Genomic DNA, 24,054 nt, shown 5'->3' with positions numbered 1-24,054 from the left:
ACGTTATCGAAGTCGTCGCTCCAAAATTCAGAACTCATAAGGTTGAAATCCTGGCTCCGCCTTTGACGTGGGGTTCGGGTAAAACTCGGGCTGCCCCTACTAGTTATGTGATATGTGGCAAGATCACCATTAAATTTTTATTTATTTTATTTTATTTTTGATGAAAACATCACCATCAATTATCTACGTTTAATATCTTTATTTCTGCTTCAAATTGGCAAAAATGTTGGAAAGAATGAACACACTATCAAATACAATATTCTAGGACATGAACAGTCCATCGAAAGTAGAACTACATAGATTTATCCTTCAACTCACCAGCTTTTGCCATGCCTTCTTTCAATGAAAAGGCAAATGAAGCTAAGTATTCAATGGTGATACAAATCAGTTGAGGTGACAGAGCACAGGGATCATAATCTTGGCTGGGAAGTTAATACAAATCTAACTAGTCCCAACCAGTGTAGTCTAACTCGCGATTCGCGAACCGAAAGGAGGGATGTGAAGAGCCAAAGAAATACTGTAGTAGGTTTTCCTTACTTTAATCCCAGAAACATCTATGTCCCCGAAATAATGCCTTTTAAATATCTATACTTCAACTTCAATGAGATGCACTTTCTGATCAACTGGAGGCATACCATCAAGATTCAGAGTTAACAAACCAGAATCTGAGTCGTAGGCAAAGTCAACCATATTTCTACCAACAGTGCACTTCCTTGGCTTGACAGACGAGTAAGCACCAAATCGATGACACCCCTTTACTTCCATCGACACTACTGCAACTGCTTCTGTGCTCAAGTTCTCGATTCTATCTTCAGCAACAAGATTTCCTTCGCCTTGGTATCCAGTCTCTAGTTCAGACAATTCTGCGCCTGCCTTTACCTCGTATTTTAGTCCCTCGATTGCCCCACCAGCATTGTACATGTCAATGAGCCCCAATGGTGCAAAGCTGAAGCCAGGTGCCAAGACCTGAATAGGTGTAACAGTGTACGTCTCGTGCTCGAGGACCTTCAAAGAAATAGGAATCGCTGCATTGTGAGGGAGAACAACAAGCTCAGCGCGCACATTGGAGTAAAGAGCACAGTCTCCAATCCAGTTGGGGTCTACGGAAGCTTCAGATATGAAATGGACATCGCGGCCCCTAACATAGCCTGTTATCGCCTCGGAATTAGTTTGGTGGAATGTGTTCTTCCTTTCAACTGTGTTCCATGCTGCACCTTGGCAGTTGTATACTCCAAGCACACCAGTGTATTTGTTCATGTTCCATATCTTCAAGAGGCTGAAACACATTATTAGATTAGTTAGATGCTATTCACGCCATGGCAATCAAATTAAGAAAACAGTTCATTGCTCATTTCCAGCCAAATAAACATCATAGTTAAAACTTCAAAAGACAAGTAGAGAAGAGTCTAATTGCACCTTTTTGTGGTTAAAGTACACTACCATTACACCCTTTTTCTTTTTTGCATATGCATATTTGGTTCGAGTCTGAAGCAATGGATTCTACTAGTTTCGTTTTCACTGAAATAGCAGCCCGGTGCACAAAGAATTCCGCATTCACACAGGGTTGGGGGAAGGGTCACACCCCAAGGGGTGTGATGTAGAAAGTCTACCCTAATACAAGCATTAATGGCTACTTCCATGGCTAGAACTGTGACCTATAGGTCACACGGACACAACTTTACCGTTCCTTTTCACTCTGATCAAATAAAGTTTATCGCTTGAAAAATTCAAAATTAAGGACCACCTAAAGCAAACTTACTGTAAATAGCATTGATTTTGAAAATGAAATGCTTACCTAACACCATCCCGAGAAGGATCGGAGAAAAGGGAATCCTTTGTAGGTCGACCAGGCAAACGAGCTCGAAGAATTGAACCATCTCGGAGAACAAGCTTCCTTAGGACATCAAAGTTGTGCTTGCCAGGTGCATCACTGTCAATTCAGAACACAACAAAATTAGAAACTTGTCGCAAATCATCATTTGATTCATCGTTACAAAAAAAAGGATTCACAGATACTCGTCAAATCCCAGCGGAGGCAAAAACACTAGATGATTTATTCCCATCTATCCAAGCCTTGGTGGATAGTGTTACCTGGTACCTGTTGCTGGTGGGAGGTGGTAGTTATTCCGTGGAATTAGTCGAGGTGCGGGCAAGCTGGCCCGGACACCACGGTTATTAAAAAAAAAAAGGATGCTTGTGAGATATAATTTCTTACCTAACATAGACAGGTCCACCACTCAACGCCCTGGCCGAGCCGTGATACTCGGCAGCTGGATGAAGGGAGTGGAACATGTCCCAATCAGGCACCATAATTTCTCCAAGGAACACACTGTTGTATGCCACACAAGCAATGTGAATGGTGTGTGAGATTGGATCTCTTGGATAGAAGTCATCTGATGCTCTTACAACAGCTGTCTGCTTTGAGCTGTTTCATTCAATGATCCAAACACAATATATCAGTATAGTTCAGAATTTCAACATTAAAATAAGTTATAGAATCTGCAACTGCAATAGCTTCATACTATATGCCATAAGTTCTAGCTCAACTACCACATTAGTCACATATATGATTGACATTGAGAAATCAAGAAGAGACACATCGGTCATGTATCATATTGAATGATCATTCTTACGAAAAGAAAAACTTTAACAAACAAGAAACTGTTTAGATCGTAATATAATTTACTTAAATATTAGAAATATTCTATTTCTTCGTTAAAGATAATCAAGACACCACCACAGGATAGTCTCAAAAATCAGATCTTTACCCATTATAAATTGCCTTTACTTCCCAAAATCAATAAATATCTCAACATTTTCAAGAAACTGACCAAAAAATTAGTGGATAACATGAGAAATACAGATCATGCTAACATCACATGAATAACTTAGAACTAAATTTCAGCTTTTAAGATTTAAAGTTCATCATAAAAATGATTCTTCTTTTTTTAAACATAAACAAAATAAGTAAATAGAAAACACTTATAAATGGTAAACTAGATCCTAACTTCTTAACCATGAATCAGTATAAAAAGATCAAAAATATTTAACCAAAATAGAAAGTGAACATACCAGTAAAGTGCATCAGTGCTGTGACTCATGCAAGCAATGCAACCATTATCGGGGAAGTTCTTAGAAACAGAAGCATCAAGAGCTTGATGATACTGTTTTGTGAGTTCAACCCGACCCCCTAAGCCACCCCCTAGGGTCTCCAATATACACTGAACATCCACCTTCAATCCATCTACCCCAGCTGATGCCAAATAACTATGCATTTCATTATAAAACTTATAAGCACTTTTCGGGTTAACCAAACCTAAACCCTGAACCGCAATCGCATCCGTTTTCCAACCCGGTTCGTTTTCCATCACCCCTTTCGTAATCTCCGGATACTTCATAACCGACCCGTATTCCTCCATCCCCTTCACTCCGGGTCGGACCCCGCCCCAATAACCTGTTATCGCGTGCCACACGTACACGTAATTCAATCCGTATTTTTCTTTAGCTATATTCACAATGTTTTTAATCCCCACGGTTGGATCTTTGTTCTTCTGAAACTTCTCATTTTCTTTTAATCCAGTAAGTCTCATTAACGGCTTTTCAACTTCCATGTCTGCGCCGACGGATTGCCAACCGTCATCGATGATGACGAACTTTGGCGGTACTCCGCCGGCAGTGAGACTTTCAAGGCCGGCTTCAACGCCTTCTTGAGTAACTTCTTGGTAAAAAGCATCCCACGTACACCACCCGAAGTAATCAACAATTCCGGGGAGTTTCTTCTCATGCCGTTGCCGGAAAGTCTTGAGGTGTAATTTCACTGCCCTTATCGCCTCTGTAATAACAATAAACGGATCACAGCCAGCATGCACATAAACTGCTTGATTAAATGCCGAGCCGACAGTATCCTTATCCCCGCTCTCGAGGCACAATTCGAGCTCGTCTTCAGGATTCCCTTGAAGAACAGCTCGAAATGAACCTTCAATTAATGGAAGGAAAACCGCATAAACAATATTATTGTCATTGTTGTTGTTGTTATCGGATCCGAGGTGGGACCCATCTTTGGTTTCGACAAGTAAAAATTGGGTTTCCAGTGGAATCTCACTTCCTTTGTCACCCATTTTTTGAGCCATCCACCATAATTTGAACCTGAAACAAGATAAGAATTTAACATCCTGTAATTTTCCTAACGGCACGACATGGCGGCTGTTTTCTTGATCGAATTCCGCACCTATAAATACACCTTCCACTGGACCTGATGCTGCACCAGAAGTGGTAATTACATTGTCTGGTACATTCGTTAATATTGTTCTGTCTTTTATCACCAGCTTCCTATTGGAAATTCTAATCGCTGGAGTAATCGTCATAGCGGATTCCTCCTCCTCGACCTCCTTCTCAAACTCAACTTCACTTCCCTAAAAAGGAAAAAAAAATCAAAACCAAATTATAATCTTTTATCACCATGCTATAATAAGAATCTTTTCCCACTAATGGAGTTAAAATAAGAAGGGATTGTTACACAAATAGCCGGCCATATTTACTATTTACTTTTTCTAGCCGGTATACATAGATTATACATAGTTATACATATAGTATACATCAGTTATGCATATATTATATGTTCGTCGGCTATTTTCAGTTTAAGAGATTGGGTTCGCAACTATTTGGGTTAATTCTTCAATTAATAACAACGAGTAGGCAGAGAGCTATTTAACTATGGAATTTAAGTTTTATGCACTGACAGTACAAAAAAATATTTAACAATCTCGTATAATAAACAGTAATTAGTAATTCCATAACTTATAATATACCCAATTTGAGTAATTTATGTTCAGGGTCATAAATTGAAAGTGAGCCTTGGCGTAACCCATGTGACGAGGAGGTCATGGATTCGAGCTGTTTAAACCAGTAAAACTTAATGCGCCGGGCATGTTCAGCGTCATAAATTAAGGTGAGAATAGAAAACAGACCAATTAATCATAACTAGTGTTTATTTTAAAAGATTTACTGCTATCTTTTAAGGTAAACATCAGCTAGATTGGTTTTCTCTGTTATCAGATTATGACCCCGTGATCAACCTATTATTATTTAATTAAAAAAACAACTCTATGGTTCGTTAATACAAATTTATAATGACCAAAAACTGATTAAACAAAAAGTACAAATGAGGAAAAAGCAAATGCGAAAAGGCAGAATAGACTTACTTTGTGAGCAAGAATTGAAGGAAGTGACGAAACAGAGGATCGAAAAGGAATAATGGATTTGGTTAATGAGTTGGGAAAATGGGTTATTGGGGAAGAGAAGGGCGTGGGAATTAGCTTTTGGATTTGGCTATTTATAGTAGTAATAATGAAGGGGTTGAGACGATGGACAGAAATAGAACTGAGTTGAAACATGATTGGTGATTTTGGTCTGCCAAAACCAAGCCTACATCAAAAATATTGCTTCGAGGAAAACGGCGATCGTTAAATGTTACGGTGGATCAGACCTCCACGTTTGGACCGCCGTTTTCTGAGCCGGCAACTTGTGCCTACTTGTTTGAAGAGAAAATGACAAATTTAGGACGACTCTTCGGTTTATGATAAGAATAATTAACCTACATACTCAATTCAACCGCTTAAACTAAAAATAATTAGATGGATATAAGATATAATTATAATTTAAATACGATATATGTGTGTTATCAATGCATACTCTAATATACTAACTACAAAAAGTAAATAATACTATTTGTGTAAAGAGAAATTCCGTACACTTGATTTGATAGGACAAAAGTGGCGTACAAAGGATTTTACAAAAAAATTTGTGTATATAAGTAAAATAACTTGTTGTCGGAAAAAAAAATTCACTTTTTCAATTTTGAACGAAATTTCTGATTTCGCCACAGAAATTGATGCACATAGATACGGCAAAGTCCGAGGTCATCAAATGGCTGATACTTTCGAAAAGAAAAGTAAAAGTTAATTTTTGGAGGTCAATTATATAGAAATTTATTAATAGTAAATTAACAAGGTGATTATGTGAAGAAAACGAAAAGAGAATTTTCGTGACGGCTAAGAATTGAGTTATTTAAATTATTGACGAATGAAGACAGTTTCAAGAAATTCATAAACTTTTTTGAGATTGGATGGGTGAGGAAATATTTTTAAAAGTAGTATAATTTTGTAATTTAAGGGATTTTTAATGGTTTTCCTAAATATGTAAAGATTATATTCAAACAAATTGTTCAAATTGTCCTAGTTAGTTCAAAATTAATTTGTTGGTATTTACGATACGTCGGTTCTTTTTTAGAGAAGATCTAATCATATAGAAGGAAAAAACGGTTGTTAAAGTATCTTGTGTTTATGCAGAGTTTCGAGAAGGGTTACACTCCAACGGAGTGTGATGCAGGCAGCCTACGTTTAATGCAGGTATTAGTGGCTAATCGCATGGAAACAATTTTAATCAGGAGCACTTTAATGTTATAGATAATAAGGCAGGTGCCTTGGGCCGCCAAATGTGTGGGGACCATTTTTTAGAAATAAAAGATTTATAGGTTATACATATGTTTAAGCTGCCTCTTACTTTTACGTTGCTTTAAGAGTCTCGTCCATGATTCCGCGTCTCGAACTCGTGAATCACATAGAAAATATTTGAGATTAGATTGTGGAGGAAAATATCTTGCGTCTAAGGAAGTGATTACACAGAATGGAGCCACAAAGACAATCATTAAATGAACACGTGGAATATTCGAATGGGATTTTAATTGTTTTTAATATGCTCAATTATGGGAGTCAAAGAGCTGAGGTGGAGCTGATGCCTAACTCAGATAGTAATTGTTGTGTTAAGAAAGTTATCTGGTGCAATTTGCGTACTTATTTTCTTTCCACTTTTCCATCAAGTTTCAAAAGGATAAGGGAAAGAAAAAATCGTCTGTCATGATTATGACATCACTCGTTGGCCACATTAATAAGTGTGAATTAATATTTGTACTAGTCAATCATATTGAAACACTCCTAACCAAACACCTTCTATTAGTAGTGTACAACAAAAATCGAAAAATGCATTAAATTCGTAATTCGCATAAATAAATACAAAAAAAAAAATTTAATACAGAGGCGGATCCAAGATTTAATAGTTACGGATATCTATTTTGAATTTATTCAATCCAATTTTAAAAGATTTTTTTGCATAAACGAATGTGTGATACACCCCTTCAATCTACATGCAAACTAATTAATATTATATTATGTCTTTGACATTACAGGTAGGGGTGTTCATGGTTCGGTTTAGATCGGTTTTTCCCTAAAAAGAAACCAAGTCAAGTAAGTCGGTTTTTCAAATATTAGAACCAAACCAAACCAATTAGGTAGGTTTTTTCTCGATTCGGTTTATGTTGGTTTTTCGGTTATTTGTTGGGTTTTTCTTAAATATAAGACATACACTACCAAATACATATTTCGGCGACTATATTTTCAATGTAACACTATCAAATCAATTGCCCTTTGAGAAATCTATTATTTACCAAGATATATTGATGATAATTGAATCAAATAGTGATGAATAATTTAAGGACTCAATTAAAAAATATATTATTTTTAACATGAAATAGATTCTTATACTTAACAAAAGAAAACTACCAATCAAACTAGAATGTAAAGGTAAAGAATTGTACTAAAAGTGCAAATGATTAACATTTACTATAAAATTTATGAAACTTTGTATAAAAGTATACATATATGTGTAATAATAAATTTAAAATAGTTACTCTTATATTCGGTTTGGTTCGATTTTTTTAAAATTAAAATTAAAACCAAACCAAATTAGATCGTTTTTTAAATTTCAAAACCAAAACCAAACCAAACCAAAAGGTATCGGTTTGGTTCGGGTTTTTGGATTTTTATGAACACCCCTAATTACAGGTGAACAACTAAGACATCGAGAGAGTCTCGATCCTAGGTTTTGCGTATGGGACTTCCGCACTTCAACCATGGCACCTTCAGTCATTTTGTGACTTGGGGTGCCACTCGTTGGTTATTTAAGATATTTTGAGAAAAATACTAGTATATATACAAAATTTTATCCGAGAGACCAGGTGGTACCACTAGCGTACCACCCCCAATTGCATACGTAAATTCGCCGCTGGCTTAATGGTTCGGTTTGATTGGTATAGTATTGAAAAAAAAATCTGATCATAATTGATTTGGTTTAATTTTAATTAAAAATATCAAATTAAACTAAATCAATCCGATATTATATGTATATATTGTTAAAAAGTATAAACACCTCTTATACACTATTATACACCTATTTACAAAATGTACCTTCGACGAACTTTTATAATTTTCAGTTGCAATTCTTGTTCAAAACCAATCCAAATCTCCATTAAATGACTTTAAATTTTATAGATAACTTTTGAAGACTAATTCTAACAAGTCTTAACAACTCCTACTCCAAAATTTAACAAAATCATATTCAAAATTTAAATTCACTTATTTAACCTTGTTCAACAACGGCGAATCACCTAAAAATCTAATTTTTACCGCCGAAATAGATTTGATTTGTCAAACTAATGGGCGAGACACAATTATTGATTTGGAAATTGGGCTAAGCTTGATTTTTTTAATAAAAACCCCAATACGGACTTTGAGAACCTATTTGAAGTTGAAATTGAATCTTGGCCTATTTTTTGGGCTATAGCTTTGTAAAGTTATATATAGGCTACTCGGCTGCAATATATGTATATGAGTTGTATTTATGTATAATTCTCCCTTTGTTTTATGCGATTAATTATCTTTATTATTAAATATTTTAGTATAATGACATGACTCATCTCACATCTTTGTGTTATTTTCTTGCGAAGCACCTTATATAGTTGTATCATATTAGGACTAAAGAAATATTTAGAGCACAAGTTATATATTTTGTGCTATGAAGACTTTACCGGAAAAAATCTGAATAATCGAGAAAACCGAGAAACTGCGAGAAATTGAGATTGAAGAACTCGGCTTTTGTTGGTTTGATTTGGTTTATAAATTTAAAAACCTGACATAATAAGTTTGGTTAATTGAAAAATCTGAAGCAACCCGACCTATGTATACCCTTACTTTCTTTTATAAAGATTATTTTTTTTGTAATGATCTAAACTTTAGAGTGAACTTTTGATAAAAGCCAAGTAAAGTTAGTGAACCGAGTTTAATTTCATAATTTAAATTTGTATTTGACTTGAATATTATCGTAGCACTTTCGATGTGTTTGGTATGAAGGAAAAACAAGTCATTTATCTGACAATTAAATATCAAAAATATTTTTCCTTGAAAAATCTTTTCCATTAAAAGAGGAAAATGTAGTTTCTTCTCTTATACTTTTCTTCGATAATCTATTTAAAATAGTTTCTGAAGTTTGGAGAATATTAAATAGTGAGATATTCATTATCAAAAATATTTTCGGTGATACGACCAAAAAAGAAGATTTGAAAACACATAAAATAACTTTCGTATTTTGCGATAAGTTAACTTACGACTTAGTATATGGCATCATTATCTGCTTACGAACTTTATACGAGAGACAGCTTATCTCTTTTTCTTTTGAGAGGATTCATTGCCACACTAACTGTAAGATGCTCTTTTGATATTAATTTGAACATCATGATAAATTATGTATTTTATTTATTATTTTTTAAGGGGCATGAAAAGTCAAAACGTACCAAGCAAAGGAATGAGTATTTTCTTTTTGTTACTACTGAAAACACAAAAAAGAGGAAAACTATCTATTCATTGGCTAGGACAAAAGAAATAAAAAAAGAACCCGAGTGGTGAAATCTGTAATGGGTCCAACTGTGCGTTATACAATTCCAAGAAATCTGCTAACGTATAATGTGTCATAACAAATTCTTTGACAGAGTTGGCCGATTTCTAAACTAGAAAATAACAAGAAAACCAGCCACTTGATGAAATGTATTAAAATATTAATGATTTACAAAAATCATATCCCTTTTCCTTTCCCCTTTTTTATAAGTAGAAATCATTTTTACAAGCAAAATATTATCTCAATAAACTACTTGTCTATATTGGTAGTTTTTCCCTTTTTACTACGTAAGTACTATTAAATATTAGGAGGAGGGCCACCCTTCTACTATCAAAAAAAGGTTTAAATGTATCATTTATTATATTTTGAGTTCAAATATATTTTTGTCGTTATACAATTAGTTCAAATATACCTCTTTCCTTTAAGTTTGTTCAAAGTGGACATCCAATCCTACGTGGTACTGGCTTTTGATGAGGTGAATGCCATGTGGCTTGCCACCTCAGCATCCCTAACCTATTTTACCCCTCCCTTCTATTTTTTTCCACCACTAAAATTTTCTTTTTCCCCCACCACTATTGTCACCATTACTGCTACTATGAAAAATATTGTATTTCAAATTTTAGTCTTTTATATATGGATTAGGGGCACTGAAATGACATGTCATATGACATCCACCTCATCAAATATCAGTGTCACGTAGGATTAGATGTCCACTTTGGACAAACTTAATAAAACAAGAGTATATTTAAACCAATAGTATTACAGCAAGGGTATATTTGTGCCAAAGTATAACGAATGATATATTTAAACATTTTCTCATAGTACAATGATATATTTGGCCCTTTGCCGTTAAATATTCGGAGAAGTTTTAATTACTTAAATGTGAAAAGACTTTTATCATCTATCAAACTATTATGTGATTTAAATTTTCGACTTGCTTTGATTTTCTAATTTGAATTACTATTTTTGGCTCATTCTTAAGTCTGGGACTTAAAACTTATGATTAAATGTACAAGGACTTTTATCCTATCATACTCCTAGTAATTTTAATTTTCGAGCTGCTTTCACTTTCTAGTGTCGATTTATGATTTTTTTTCTGTTCAATCATATTATCTCCGGTTCATTTTAAAAGTTCTTTTTTATATTTGGTTAAGAATAAGAGCCACTTTTTAGGGGACAGTTGTTATTTTTCTCTATAAAACTTTACAAACAACCAATAGTGTACCGTAGCTAGTGGTGCACGTGTGCGGTTAAATTCCAAAGTCTGATTACAGAAATATCTAAAGCGCAGATCTCTATAGTATCTTCCCCACACTTATAACGGCAAGCTGACACAAATTTCCGGCTTTTTCGCATGTCGAGTATGCAATAATTGAATTTGACCCCCCAAAAAATAGATTTTTGTTTCTTATTTTCTTTCTTTTAAACAACGATAATCTTGATCCAAATAGGAGCCGAAACCCAATTGTGGTTCTTTTGGACTCAAAATACATAAATAGGTGGGAAAAAAATTATATTTTTATATATAGCGCCACAATATCTGGCGCTATACATTAACTGTAACGGCACCGTTAATGTATAGCGCCAGGTATTGTGGCGCTATACTGTAAAATCTGACACGCCCAGGTATAACGCCACAATACCTGGCGCTATACATAGATTTTATATATAGCTTCAGGTATTGTGACGCTATACTCATTTTTCCTGGCCCCACCAACAATTCCTGACTTGAATATTTCAAAGGCATATAGTGTCAACTTTTTGGGCGTTATATATATATATAAAAAAATTCTCGGCTAGCCATTTCCTATATAAAGAGGTTAGGATTGTATAGAAATTCATTCAAAAAAGATTTTAACTCTTGTTGAAACGTTTATTGTTGTTAAATTCTCCAACATTTTTTCATTATGTCTAAAGAGCGTAGAATAAGAGTTTCATTATATTGGGGGGGTGAGGGGTGAGGTTGTGATGAAGAATAACTCTGTGGGCTACAGTTTACCTGCTCAGTGTCATGTTAAATTCCCACTTACAATAGAGTACGATAAATTGATATCGTTGTTATGCAAAAAATGAGTGTGAGGAAACGTTCAGTGATACTTAAAGTAACTGGAAGATATCCGTATTCTGTCACTCCGCAAGGAGTTGCTTTTTACTCGGAGTTTAACATCGACGATGATGAAACTTTGAGTGATTTTCTGAGGACTCCGGACGAATACCGGGAATTTCTTGTAATCACAATGTTGGAGATGTACGTGAAGGTTGAAGTCGTTCCAAAAAACGAGGTTGTGCATAGTAGAGATAACCCCTGGTCATCGGGTGGTTATTCTGGAGCAGTTTTTTCCGGACAGGTTCCGGATGAAAGAGTTTTCCTTGATTTAAACTTATCACCGCCGGCGAATGTGCAGCGAGAAAATAATGTATACCCTGCTTTCCATAATTCACAAGACGAGTGGTAAACTTCAATTTTCATTTGTGTTAATTATGTATATTTTTGGCGTATTGAATTTGTATTAACGCTCATATATTTAATAGGGGGTACCGGCCGGATATGAATTTTACAAGTGGCCCATCCGGTAGTCATCACCTAATTGAAAACGTCCATCATGGAATTTCATCACATTACGACTTGTAAGTGAAGTGATATAGCCATATGGAAAGTATTTATTAATTCAGTAGCTTATATTTTTTGTTGGTTGTGCAGTGAAAACGAGCAAGTTAAACCACCCGTAATCACTCAATTGACCGAAAACGACGTATTACATCGGGATCTGGCAGATGCACAGAGTGAGGAACAGAACAGTGATTACGATAATCCGATGAATCCAGAGACGAGACACCTTTTTTCGTGAGGATGGTGATGAGCAGGATGAGGAGGAAGGACCTGATTTGAAGAGATACCCCCTAGACGAAGAGTGTACGAGTCCGAAGTGTCGTTTCATTCAAGGGAGATTCCTTACATTGATAACTTGCCAACCGTGCCGGATGTGGAAGCTCTCACAAGGGATTTTGATGAAATCCGAACAGCAATGTGGGATGAGTCTAGACCAACGGTGCTTGCAAAGGGGATGCTTTTTCCCGATAAAGCGCGCTTAAGCAGGCCTTGTAAAATGAACAACGTAAAAGAGTGTCGTGAGATGCAGGTATGGGAGTCAAGTCCGATGGTATACAAGGTTGTTTGCCGCAGGTGGTTTTGGCCATGTAATTGGATGTTGCGTGCGACCAAGAAGAAGACAGGTATGTGGAAAGTGGGTAAATACGTTCCCACCCACACATGCGAAATGGACACATTCAACGGGAATCACTTCAACTTGGATACTGACTTGATTTCTCTTGTACTTATTCCGCACCTCGAAGCGTCAAACACATATTTACCCACATGCGAAATGGACACATGCGAATGACTTATCCCATGTACATCAGTCCACCAGGAATATGGCCATACCATTACGAAAAGAAAGGCATTTCTCGGGCGCAAACGAGCGTTTGAAATTGTGTACGGTAATTGGGATAAGTCATTTGCATCTCTGCCAAAGTACATGGCCGCACTGCAGCACTTTAACCCCGGGACAGTTGTTGAATGGAAGCTTGAGCAGAGTTCGGGAACACCAGAATACATATTCAATTACGTGTTTTGGGCCTTTATGCCAACAATTGATGGTTTTTCACATTGCCGGCCCGTAATATCCATAGACAGAACTCATGTCTATGGAAAGTACGATATCAAACTATTGATAGTTGTGGCAGTAGATGCTAATGGACAGATATTTCCTCTAGCTTTTGCTGTTTGTGCCAATGAAAGCACGGAGATGTGGACGCTATTTTTGAACCACCTGAAAGAGCACGTTGTCAAACAGCGTTCAGGTATTTGTCTAATATCTGATTGGCACGATTGTATATTAAGTTATGTGGAGAACTTGCATGCATGGCAAGAACCTTATGCATACAATCGTTACTGTGTGAGGCACTTTAAGGCCAATTTCTAGAAGGCACATCCCAACAAGGATCTATATGATTTGATGTGGATGGCAGCAACAGACCACCAACAGCATAAATTCCGGAGGCATATGGATTCTATCAGGCAAGAAGACGAGGCAGCCTATCGTTGGTTAATGCAATATGACCCTGAAAATTGGACGTTATATGCGGATGGTGGCAGACGATGGGGAATTCTTACTATAAACGTGTCAGAGTCCTTCAATGGGTTATTAAAATTGGCAAGAGGATTGTCCGTTACAGCCATGGTGCGTATGTTGTCAAGCAGATGGCGGAGAGGTTTGTTGAACAGTCTGCAGCTGCAACGGAATTGATGGAGAGGGGTGTTGAATTTATGCCAGTGCCGATGCAGAGATTTGAGAAATATAGACGGCGAGCACATTGGCATTCATTTCTGCAGTATGATAACGAAAGAGGTGTTTTTGAAGTTCACACCGCTATCCATAATAATCGGGGTAATAATGTACATACCCTAAATGAATCAGCAAGGTTATGCTCCTGTGGGAAATGGTCCATCTACCACATGCCTTGCTCACATGCCATCAAGTGTTTTCAACGTGTTAGTTATGCGGAGACCAACTATGTTGATCAACAATATAGTGTTTCCAAGTACTTAAACACATATAGTGGTCAGTTGCAGCCAGTGGGTGCTGAGCATTATTGGCCCCCGGAACCATTTAAAATGGTGTGTAACAAGTCCTATTTGCATAAAAGACAGGTGCAGAAGAGAGACGCGTATACGGAACCAAATGGATATTAGTGACATCGTTTATGCGCGCAAATGTGGTATATGCTCGCAAACAGGACACGACCGTCGTAAATGTCCTTCAGCTGGTTTGGGTGGCAAAACTAATCAAGCTCGTGGTGGGTGTTCTTCTAGTGTACCTAACTACCCATGAGTTGATGTTGTAATAATTAGTTGTTATATCTATGTTGCAAGATTTATGAAATAAAATTATGCTTGTTAACTATTATTTGTACTTTCCCATTTTACCTATTTAAATAATAATTTAATAAAATTATCTGTATATTTATTATGTGTGTGTTGTCTTGTCGAACTGAAAAAGCTGACCAGCTGACATAAAGTTGTCTTGTCAACATCATGATATTTAACACGCAAAGTATAGCGCCATTAGATAGTACGTTATGTGTGTGTTGTCTTGTCGAACTGAAAAAGCTGACCAGCTGACATAAAGTTGTCTTGTCAACATCATGATATTTAACACGCAAATTATAACGCCATTAGATAGTACGTTATGTGTGTGTTGTCTTGTCGAACTGAAAAAGCTGACCATCTAACATAAAGTTGTCTTGTCAACATCATGATATTTAACACGCAAAATATAGCGCCATTAGATAGTACGTTATGTGTGCGTTGTCTTGTCGAACTGAAAAAGCTGACCAGTTGACATAAAGTTGTCTTGTCAACATCATGATATTTAACACGCAAAGTATAGCGCCATTATATAGTACGTTATGTGTGTGTTGTCTCGCCTATAAATAGCGGGCTCATTGTAGTTATTTTGTGTGCTCAAAATTTACTAAAAGCAAATATTTTATTAAAAGTAAGGTTTTTTTTACTAAAAGCAAATATTACACAAATGGCTCAACCTCTTCGTCCACCAAAGTGCAACTGTGGAAAAACATGCTTGATGCAAAATTGTTGGGACGGTGGTGAAGTTGGACGCCGCTACTGGCACTGTATGAACCAGTTTTACAAGGTTCCCGGCGAACCTATTTGTGATTTTCAAGAATGGGTTGATGAACCATGGTTATCAGGAATGTTACAGAGAACAACTGCAGTTTCTTCATAATATGTGTTTAAGACAACGGGAACATGAAAAAGAAAGCAATAGAATTATTGCAGACTTGAGGGCGAACCTGAAGGAGGTGGGAGAAGAAAAATGGAAAACACAATGGAATTGTGAAGCACAAAAGGATCGTAAAAAAAATATAAACTGGAACTTGCGGAGGTGAAGGCGAAACTAAAAGAGGTAGAAGAAGAAAAAGAATAACTGGAATAACGATTTAAGTGGTTGGGGCGGAGAATAAATAGCAACCGGGGCTAAACATTGGCATGTATGTGTTTAGTGTATTTTTCATATTTCATGTATTTTTATTATGTTGGCCTGCAATGTTTGTGTTTGTGATTGTGTTGGCCTGAAGTGGAAGTTAAGTTTAAGTGCTTGTGTTGTACTAAATTTTATTTTATAAAATTATCAAACGAATGGAGAACTAAAAAAAATTAATGCGCATATTAGATTAAATTTTGTTGTTAATGTATACAAAAATATTATTTACACAATGTCACTGTGTCCTGCATCCGGTGTGTCTCAATGCAGCTGCTGGCCTGAGGCGCATCCCCTCCCGCCCGAGTACGCTATCAGGATCATCATCATCAAGTCGTCTCCTTATAGCCGGATGCGGCGTAGGATGACATGTATCGGTGGTGCTGTCAGCTCCAGTAGAAGGCTACATAATAATATGAAACTTAGTATAGAAAACTACATAACAATTCACAACAATTTATATTGTCTTACCATCATCGTCTCTAGATCCTGAATGTAGTCATCTGTCGCTGCATCGCATGAAGCCTTAAAAAGGAAATTAATAAAGTTAAAGAAAATAAATAAGTTACAGTTAAAACAAATTCAAATTCAATGCTAATAAACTCATACCTACGCATGTGATGTGGAGCCATAACTCAGTTGGCGCCCACTATAAAAATCTCGGGTCGGTCGATCCTCAATAGTGGTAGACGAGCCTGGGAAGTATCTACCCCAATCCACTCCTTGAATATCCGAGCCCGTGATCAATAATTGACCCGATGGGTCACCTGCGATGGCACTGGAGTGCGATAAATTCCAAGGCTGTAAGACGGCATGTCCGTCTCATGCATGCCACCTGCCATATCAGCAGCAACATCATCAGCAGGAGCCTCAACGCCCCCTTGCTGGGGACCACCTCCTCTTTGCCCACGACCACGTCGTCCGGCACCACCAGCTTGTCGGCCACCACTAGCTCGTGGGATACCACGACCTCGATGGTACTGCACTGGGTCCATATAATCAGCCTCGTGTGCCAAACGCTGATCCGATCGGGCTTGCTGCAGTATCTGGGCAACCACATCCATGAATCGACGACTATACTCCTGCATGGCCACAGGATTGTGGACATAACTCTGCATCTGCTGCCCCATATGATAGACGGTATGCAATCCAATCGCCTGCACAAAGTAAAAAATATAAACTACATATTTGGCACTAAATTACAGGTATATAACTAATAATAACAGAAAACATACCAGGGCCTCGTGTCTCCCGGCGTATAGGACGTACCGACCGTGTTCCTGATGAACTGGGTTCCCGATAAAAAGTCGGGAAACAGTACGGTACCATGCCATATAACGTTGAATAGGAAAGTGCTGCGGAGGTGGGGTCAAGTCCCTTCGCCTGTCCCAAGTACCCAACTGCTCGTTAAGCCATGCCATAAATGTGTCGTCCGCCCTGGACCGATCATCCCTCTTATAATGTAAAGCATGCCATGTAGGCAGAGTCGGTATAGGTTGCGACAGGCCAAACTGACGTAATACTCGCTCGGAGGCATGATGCTCGACAATATCGAGGCATATGAGCGGGACAGAAACCCTCCAAATATGTCGGCCGAACATGCAATACGCTATCAGGGTACCTATCACCTCATCACTGTACGACGTCCAGATGAACTATCAAATAAGAACACAAATCGTTAGTATGCACAACACTAAGTTAATCTATAACAAGTAAGTTTAGTTAGATATTCACCTGTGTGTCCTCCAGCAGATCCAACACATCCCTGCAGAGGGGGAGATTATGATGGGCATCATACTCTCGTGCAAGAGTACGATGCATAACCCACCTACAGGCTAGAGGGAGTTGCGGAATTTCTACATTAGCCGATAGATGTGGTAGAGGTGGCTGAAACTGCAGAAATCGCTCCCAAACCCAAACCTAACATACAAAGTTGACGTAAAGTATAAGATTAACTATAACTAGGTAGAATTGTAACTAATGGACATATTATTTGAATATGTTGTCACCTGTAGAAGCGGCAGAAAGCCACCAACGTCTCTCTGTGTGCCGATGCAAGCCCGGCACACCTACCTGTACATATAAGAGATGACAGCACCACCCCAGCTGTAGATGGCTGTATCCTCGAACTAGGCAATATGATGCAGAAAACGGAGGCTCACTAGGTTCCCCAAAGTGTTCGGGAAAAAGACCTCCCCAAATAGAAGGAGCAACAACAACCTCGTATATCGCTGTACATCCACCTCCGCTGACTCGTCGGTGATAGTATGGTGGATCTGCACCAGGTGGTCTCTAATGGGGACCAGCTGTATACGACTGGACCCAGACGTTACCGCCTCGTCCTCCGGCATGAAACCCGTGAGTATGTGCAGCATATCCCAATATGCCTGCCGCGAATAATATCTCATGGTCGCAGGCAGTAAAACTGGCAAGCCATCAGCGGACAGGCCATATAAAATCTCAGCGTCCCGGAGTGTGATGGTGGCCTCGCCGATGGGCAAATGGAAAGTGTGCGTCTCCGGTCGCCACCACTCAATCAAGGCCGTGATCAAAGCATAGTCGAGCTGTATTCGGCCAATCCTAATAATCCTATATAATCCCATCTCCTCCAGGTAATGGACCACGCGGGGATGTAGAACGCGGGGAGGACTCAAAAACTCCCACAATAGATCCACTCTCCTAGCCCGGAAAGTCTGCGTAAGCAACTGTCCGTCCCATATATACTCGGATCTATGCTGGGGCTGTAGGGCTAATAGATCCAACGTCCGAGGGCCGGGATGTATAGTCGCGTCCATGTCGTCAACTGTAAATTTATATTTTTTAATAACTTAATTGTACAAATTATATATATATATATATATGGGTTCAGGGCTCGATATTTTGAGGACCAGTGACACCAAACTATCATTAATAATTATATGTTTTTATTATAATTTAAATTCATATTTTTTAATAACTTAATTGTACAAATTATATATATATATATATGGGTTCAGGGCTCGATTTTTTGAGGACTAGTGACATCAAACTATCATTAATAATTATGTGTTTTTATTATAATTTAAATTCATATTTTTAATAACTTAATTGTACAAATTATATATATATATATATATATATATATATATATATATATATATATATATATATGGGTTCAGGGCTCGATATTTTGAGGACCAGTGACACCAAACTATCACTAATAATTATGTGTTTTTATTATAATTTAAATTTATATTTTTTAATAACTTAATTGTACAAATTATATATATATATATATATATATGAGTTCAGGGCTCGATATTTTGAGGACCAGTGACACCAAACTATCATTAATAATTATGTGTTTTTATTATAATTTAAATTTATATTTTTTAATAACTTAATTGTACAAATTATATATATATGGGTTCAGGGCTCGATATTTTGAGGACCAGTGACACCAAACTATCATTAATAATTATGTGTTTTTATTATAATTTAAATTCATATTTTTTAATAACTTAATTGTACAAATTATATATATATATATATATATATATATATATATATATATATATATATATATATGGGTTCAGGGCTCGATATTTTGAGGACCAGTGACACTAAACTATCATTAATAATTATGTATTTTTATTATAATTTAAATTCATATTTTTTAATAACTTAATTGTATAAATTATATATATATATATATATATATATATGTGTGTGTGTGTGTGTGTGTGTGTGTGTGTGTGTGTTTTATATATATATATGGGTTTTTATACAATTATTAACTTAATTGTACAAAGTTTGCATTTTCAACAACCAATATAAGATACTTAAACAAAAGGATTTCTAAGCTAAAATACTACACATTACTACGCTATAAGGCTCTAAATTTTACTACGCTAAAAGGGTCTACATTTTACTACGCTAAAAAGGTCTAGATTTTATTACGCTAAAAAATAATCTAAACTAACCATAAACAACAAATAAATTTAATTGGAAATAAAACACAAAACGGCATGAAAACACATATATATATAAATCAGGATATTAACAGACAAATTTATTTTATAAATTTATATTTTTTTAGAAAACACTAATATTAAATCTGGATAAATTTAACATGCTAGTTTCGGAAAAAAATACAAACCGAAATAGAACACATACAAATCAAATAATATGCATTATTATAAATGTTTCAACTTAAAATAAATCGAAATACCTCGATTTAAAATTTTCGGAAAGCAAAATAATTGAATTTTTGACTCCGGAAGTGTGAATCAACAATAACACGAAGCTCTACTCGAATGTGGGACCTACGTTCTTCAAGTTTTATGTGTCGGGGGGCCCAATTTTATTCTTTTTTAAAAATGAGGACAGAAGCGGGTATGGGGTGGGGGACCAAGAGGGGAAGGTTAAAATAATGGAGGATGAATCGACGAAGAAGACGGAAGGGGTTTAAAAAATGTATGTATAGCGCCACAATACCTGGCGCTATACATTAATGATGTATGTATAGCGCCAGGTATTGTGGCTCTATACCTGGGCGTGTCAGATTTTACAGTATAGCGCCACAATACCTGGCGCTATACATTAACGGTGCTGTTACTGTTAATGTATAGCGCCAAGTAATGTGGTGCTATATATAAAAATATAACTTTTTTACCACTTATTTGTGTACTTTGAGTCCAAAAGAGCCACATTTTGGTTTCGGACTCGGTTCATAAGGACCCGAAAAACTAAATCAAATTGAAAACCGAACCAAACTAATTAAGAAATTCGATACTTTTTAGGTTTGGTTTGGTTTTGGTTTTGGTTTTGAATTTTAAACCGATCAAATTTAGTTTGAATTGTAAACCGATCAAACTATAGAAGTAGCTATTTAAATTATTATTACACCTATAGATATGTATATTTTTATATAAAGTTTCTAAAAAAACTCGCCATGGGCCGGGTCTTTCCCTGTTGTTCTCGAGTTTCAAGACACATCGCATCCCCCTAACTAGTCGTACTCTGACCAGGCTTCGAAAAACTTCGAGATCACCGGGTTTCTCGGTGAATCAAGGGCACTGTCTGAGTTGAAGGAGTTGAAAGAGCAGCTTCAAGAACTTCTTGATAAGGGGTTTATTAGGCCTAGTGTGTCGTCTTGGGGTGCACCGGTTCTGTTTGTGAAGAAGAAGGATGGTACCATGCGGATGTGCATCGATTATAGGCAGTTGACTAAAGCTACCATCAAGAATAAATATCCTTTGTCGTGCATTGATGATCTATTTGACCAACTTTAGGGAGCAAAGGTGTTCTCTAAGATTCATTTCAGGTCTGGGTATCACCAGTTGAAGATTCAGGACTTGGATATTCTAAAGACAGCATTCAAGACCCGTTATGGTCATTATGAGTTCCTTGTGATGTCTTTTGGGGATGGCCAACGCCCCAGTAGTGTCTATGCATCTGATGAACGGTGTATTTTATCCTTATATCGACTCGTTTGTCATAGTATTCATTGATGATATCCTGGTGTACTCTCGTAGCCAGGAGGAGCATGCCCAACATTTAAGGATTGTGTTGCAGCGGTTGAGGGAGGAGAAGCTTAATGCCAAGTTCTCCAAGTATGAGTTTTGGCTCAATTTAGTGGCGTTATTGGGCACACGGTGTCCAATGAAGGGATTTAGGTGGATCCGAAGAAGGTAGAAGTGGTTCAGAGTTGGACCAGACCGTTCTCAGCTACGGAGATTTGGAGCTTCCTTGGGTTAGGAGGTTATTATCGTCTCTTCGTATAAGGTTTCTCATCTATTGTACTGCCCTTGGCCAAATTGACCAAAAAGGGTGCTCCTTTCAGGTGGTCGGAGTAGTGTGAGGAGAGCTTTCAGAAGCTCAAGATTGCCTTGACCACAGCTCTAGTTCTAGTTTTGCCTTCAGCTTTAGACTCTTATATAGTGTATTGTGAGTCTTGGATTGGTATTGGGTTTATCTTGATGCAAGAGAGTGGAGTGATCGCTTATGCTTCGCGCCAGTTGAAGCCTCATGAGAAGAACTACCCTGTTCATGACTTGGAGTTGGCTGACATTGTTCATGCATTGAAGATTTGAAGGCACTATCTCTATGGTGTGTCTTGTGAGGTATTTACAGATCATCGGAGCCTCCAGCACTTGTTCAAACACAAGGATCTAAATTTGAGGCAGTGGAGATGGTTGGAGCTGCTAAAGAACTATGATATCACCATTCTGTATCATCCGGGGAAGGCCAATGTGGTGGCCGATGCCTTGAGTAGGAAGGCGGTGAGTATGGTTGCCTTGCATTAATTCCTGTTTGTGAGAAACTTCTTGCAGTTGATGTTCAGGCCTTGACCAACCAGTTTGTCAGATTAGATGTATTAGAGCCCAGTCGGGTTCTAGCTTGTGTGGTTCCTCGGTCTTCCTTATTTGACCGCATCAGAGAGCGCCCGTATGATGATCCTCATTTGCTTGTCCTCAAGGACAAGGTTCAACATGGTGATGTCAGATATATGACTATTGGAGATAATAGGGTGTTAAGGATGCAAGGCCGGATATGTCTGTCTAATATAGATGGGCTACGGGAGTTAATTCTCGATGAGGCCCATAGTTCGCGGTATTCCATTCATCCGGGTGCCACGAAGATGTATCAGGACTTGAGGCAGCACTATTGGTGGAGGAGGACGAAGAAGGATATAGTGGGGTTTGAATCTCGGTGCCTTAACTATCAGCAGGTAAAGTATTAGCATCATGGACTAGGTGGATTGTTTCAGAGGATAGAGATTCTAGAGTGGAAATGGGAGCGGATCACCATGGATTTTGTAGTTGGGTTCCCAAGGACTTCGAAGAAGTTCGATGCTATTTGGGTGATTGTGGATCGGCTGACCAAGTCTGCGCACTTCATTTAGTGGGTACTACTTATTCTTCAGAGCGGTTGGTTGAGATTTACATCCTAGAGATTGTTCGCCCTCACGGTGTGCCAGTGTCCATCATTTCAGATCGGGGCACGCAGTATACTTTGCAGTTTTGGAGAGAAGTGCAGCGAGAGTTGGGTACCCAAATTGAGTTGAGTACGATATTTCAGCCTCAGATGGACGGATAGTCCGAGCGAACTATTCAGATATTGGAGGACATGCTAGGCACTTGTGTCATTGATTTTAGGGGTTCATGGGATCAGTTTATACCGCTCGCGGAGTTTTCCTACAACAACAGTTACCAGTCGAGCATTCAGATGGCTCCATATGAGGCTTTGTATGGGAGGCAGTGTAGATCTCTGGTGGGTTGGTTTGAGCCGGGTGAGGCTAGGCTATATGGTACTGACTTGGTTCAAGATACAATGGACAATGTTAAATTGATTTAGGAGCGGCTTCCCTCGATGCAGTCTAGATAACAGCTATGCCGACAAGAAGGTCTGTGATGTTGCTTACATGGTTGAGGAGAAGGTTCTGCTGAAGGTTTCACCCATGAAGGGTGTTATGAGGTTCAGGAAGAGAGGCTAGTTGAGCCCTCGGTTTATTGGGCCGTTTAAGGTACTTTAGAGGATTGGGAAGGTGGCTTACAAGCTTGCGTTGCCATCTAGTTTGCCGAGTGTGAATCCAATATTTCATGTTTCGATGCTCCGAAAGTATGTCGACAATCCGTCTCATGTTTTGGATTTCAGCACGGTTCAGTTGGATGGTGATCTAACTTATGATGTGGAGCCGGTGGTCATTTTGGATCGGCAGGTTCGAAAGTTGAGGTCAATGCTTTAGTAAAGGTGCAGTGGATAGTCAGCCCATTGAGAAGGATACATGGGAGACCGAGCGGGATATGTGGAGCAAATATCGACACCTATTTGAGATTCCAGGTATGTTTCTAGACCCATTTGATGACGAACGTTTGTTTAAGAGAGGGAGGATATAACGACCGCCGGTCGTTTCGAGAGTTGTAGCCCCGTTCCCCTAGTTACTACTCTTTTTGTGCTTTATATCTATTATATGACTTGCTGGGTTAATCGGTTCAACTTCAGAAGGATTTCGGAATGAATTGAGACACTTAGTCTTATAATGGAAAGCTTAAGTTGAAGTGTTGACCGGATATTGACTTATGTGTAAACGACTAAGAAATAGAGTTTTGATGGTTCTGTTAGATCTGTTGGGTGATTTTGGACTTAGGAGTGTGTCTGGATTGTGATTTGGAGGTCCGTAGTGGAATTAGGCATGAAATGGCGATAATTGAATTTTTAGGAAGAT

General features: G+C 37.7%; 2 protein-coding genes across 2 annotated transcripts; one reads left to right on the top strand and one right to left on the bottom strand.

The window, feature by feature from the left end:
* Window positions 1-226: 226 nt before the first annotated feature.
* LOC104220380 (probable galactinol--sucrose galactosyltransferase 6) lies at window positions 227-5,527 on the bottom strand. The gene is made up of 5 exons (XM_009771242.2): window positions 5,202-5,527; window positions 3,073-4,412; window positions 2,216-2,425; window positions 1,796-1,930; window positions 227-1,276 (listed from the first exon to the last, which is right to left on the bottom strand). The coding sequence occupies exons 1-5, from the start codon at window positions 5,391-5,393 to the stop codon at window positions 586-588; spliced, it is 2,568 nt and encodes an 855-aa protein (XP_009769544.2). The 5' UTR covers window positions 5,394-5,527; the 3' UTR covers window positions 227-585.
* Window positions 5,528-13,942: 8,415 nt separating this feature from the next.
* LOC138880802 (uncharacterized) lies at window positions 13,943-22,569 on the top strand. Its single transcript, XM_070160979.1, has 2 exons — window positions 13,943-14,099; window positions 22,160-22,569. Exons 1-2 carry the CDS (start codon window positions 13,943-13,945, stop codon window positions 22,567-22,569), a joined length of 567 nt encoding a protein of 188 aa, XP_070017080.1.
* Window positions 22,570-24,054: the final 1,485 nt, after the last annotated feature.

The sequence above is a fragment of the Nicotiana sylvestris genome, chromosome 11, assembly GCF_000393655.2.
Source record: "Nicotiana sylvestris chromosome 11, ASM39365v2, whole genome shotgun sequence".
Lineage (NCBI taxonomy): Eukaryota > Viridiplantae > Streptophyta > Magnoliopsida > Solanales > Solanaceae > Nicotiana > Nicotiana sylvestris.
Note: the sequence above shows the minus strand (reverse complement) of the source record. Positions and strands in the feature narration are given on the sequence as shown.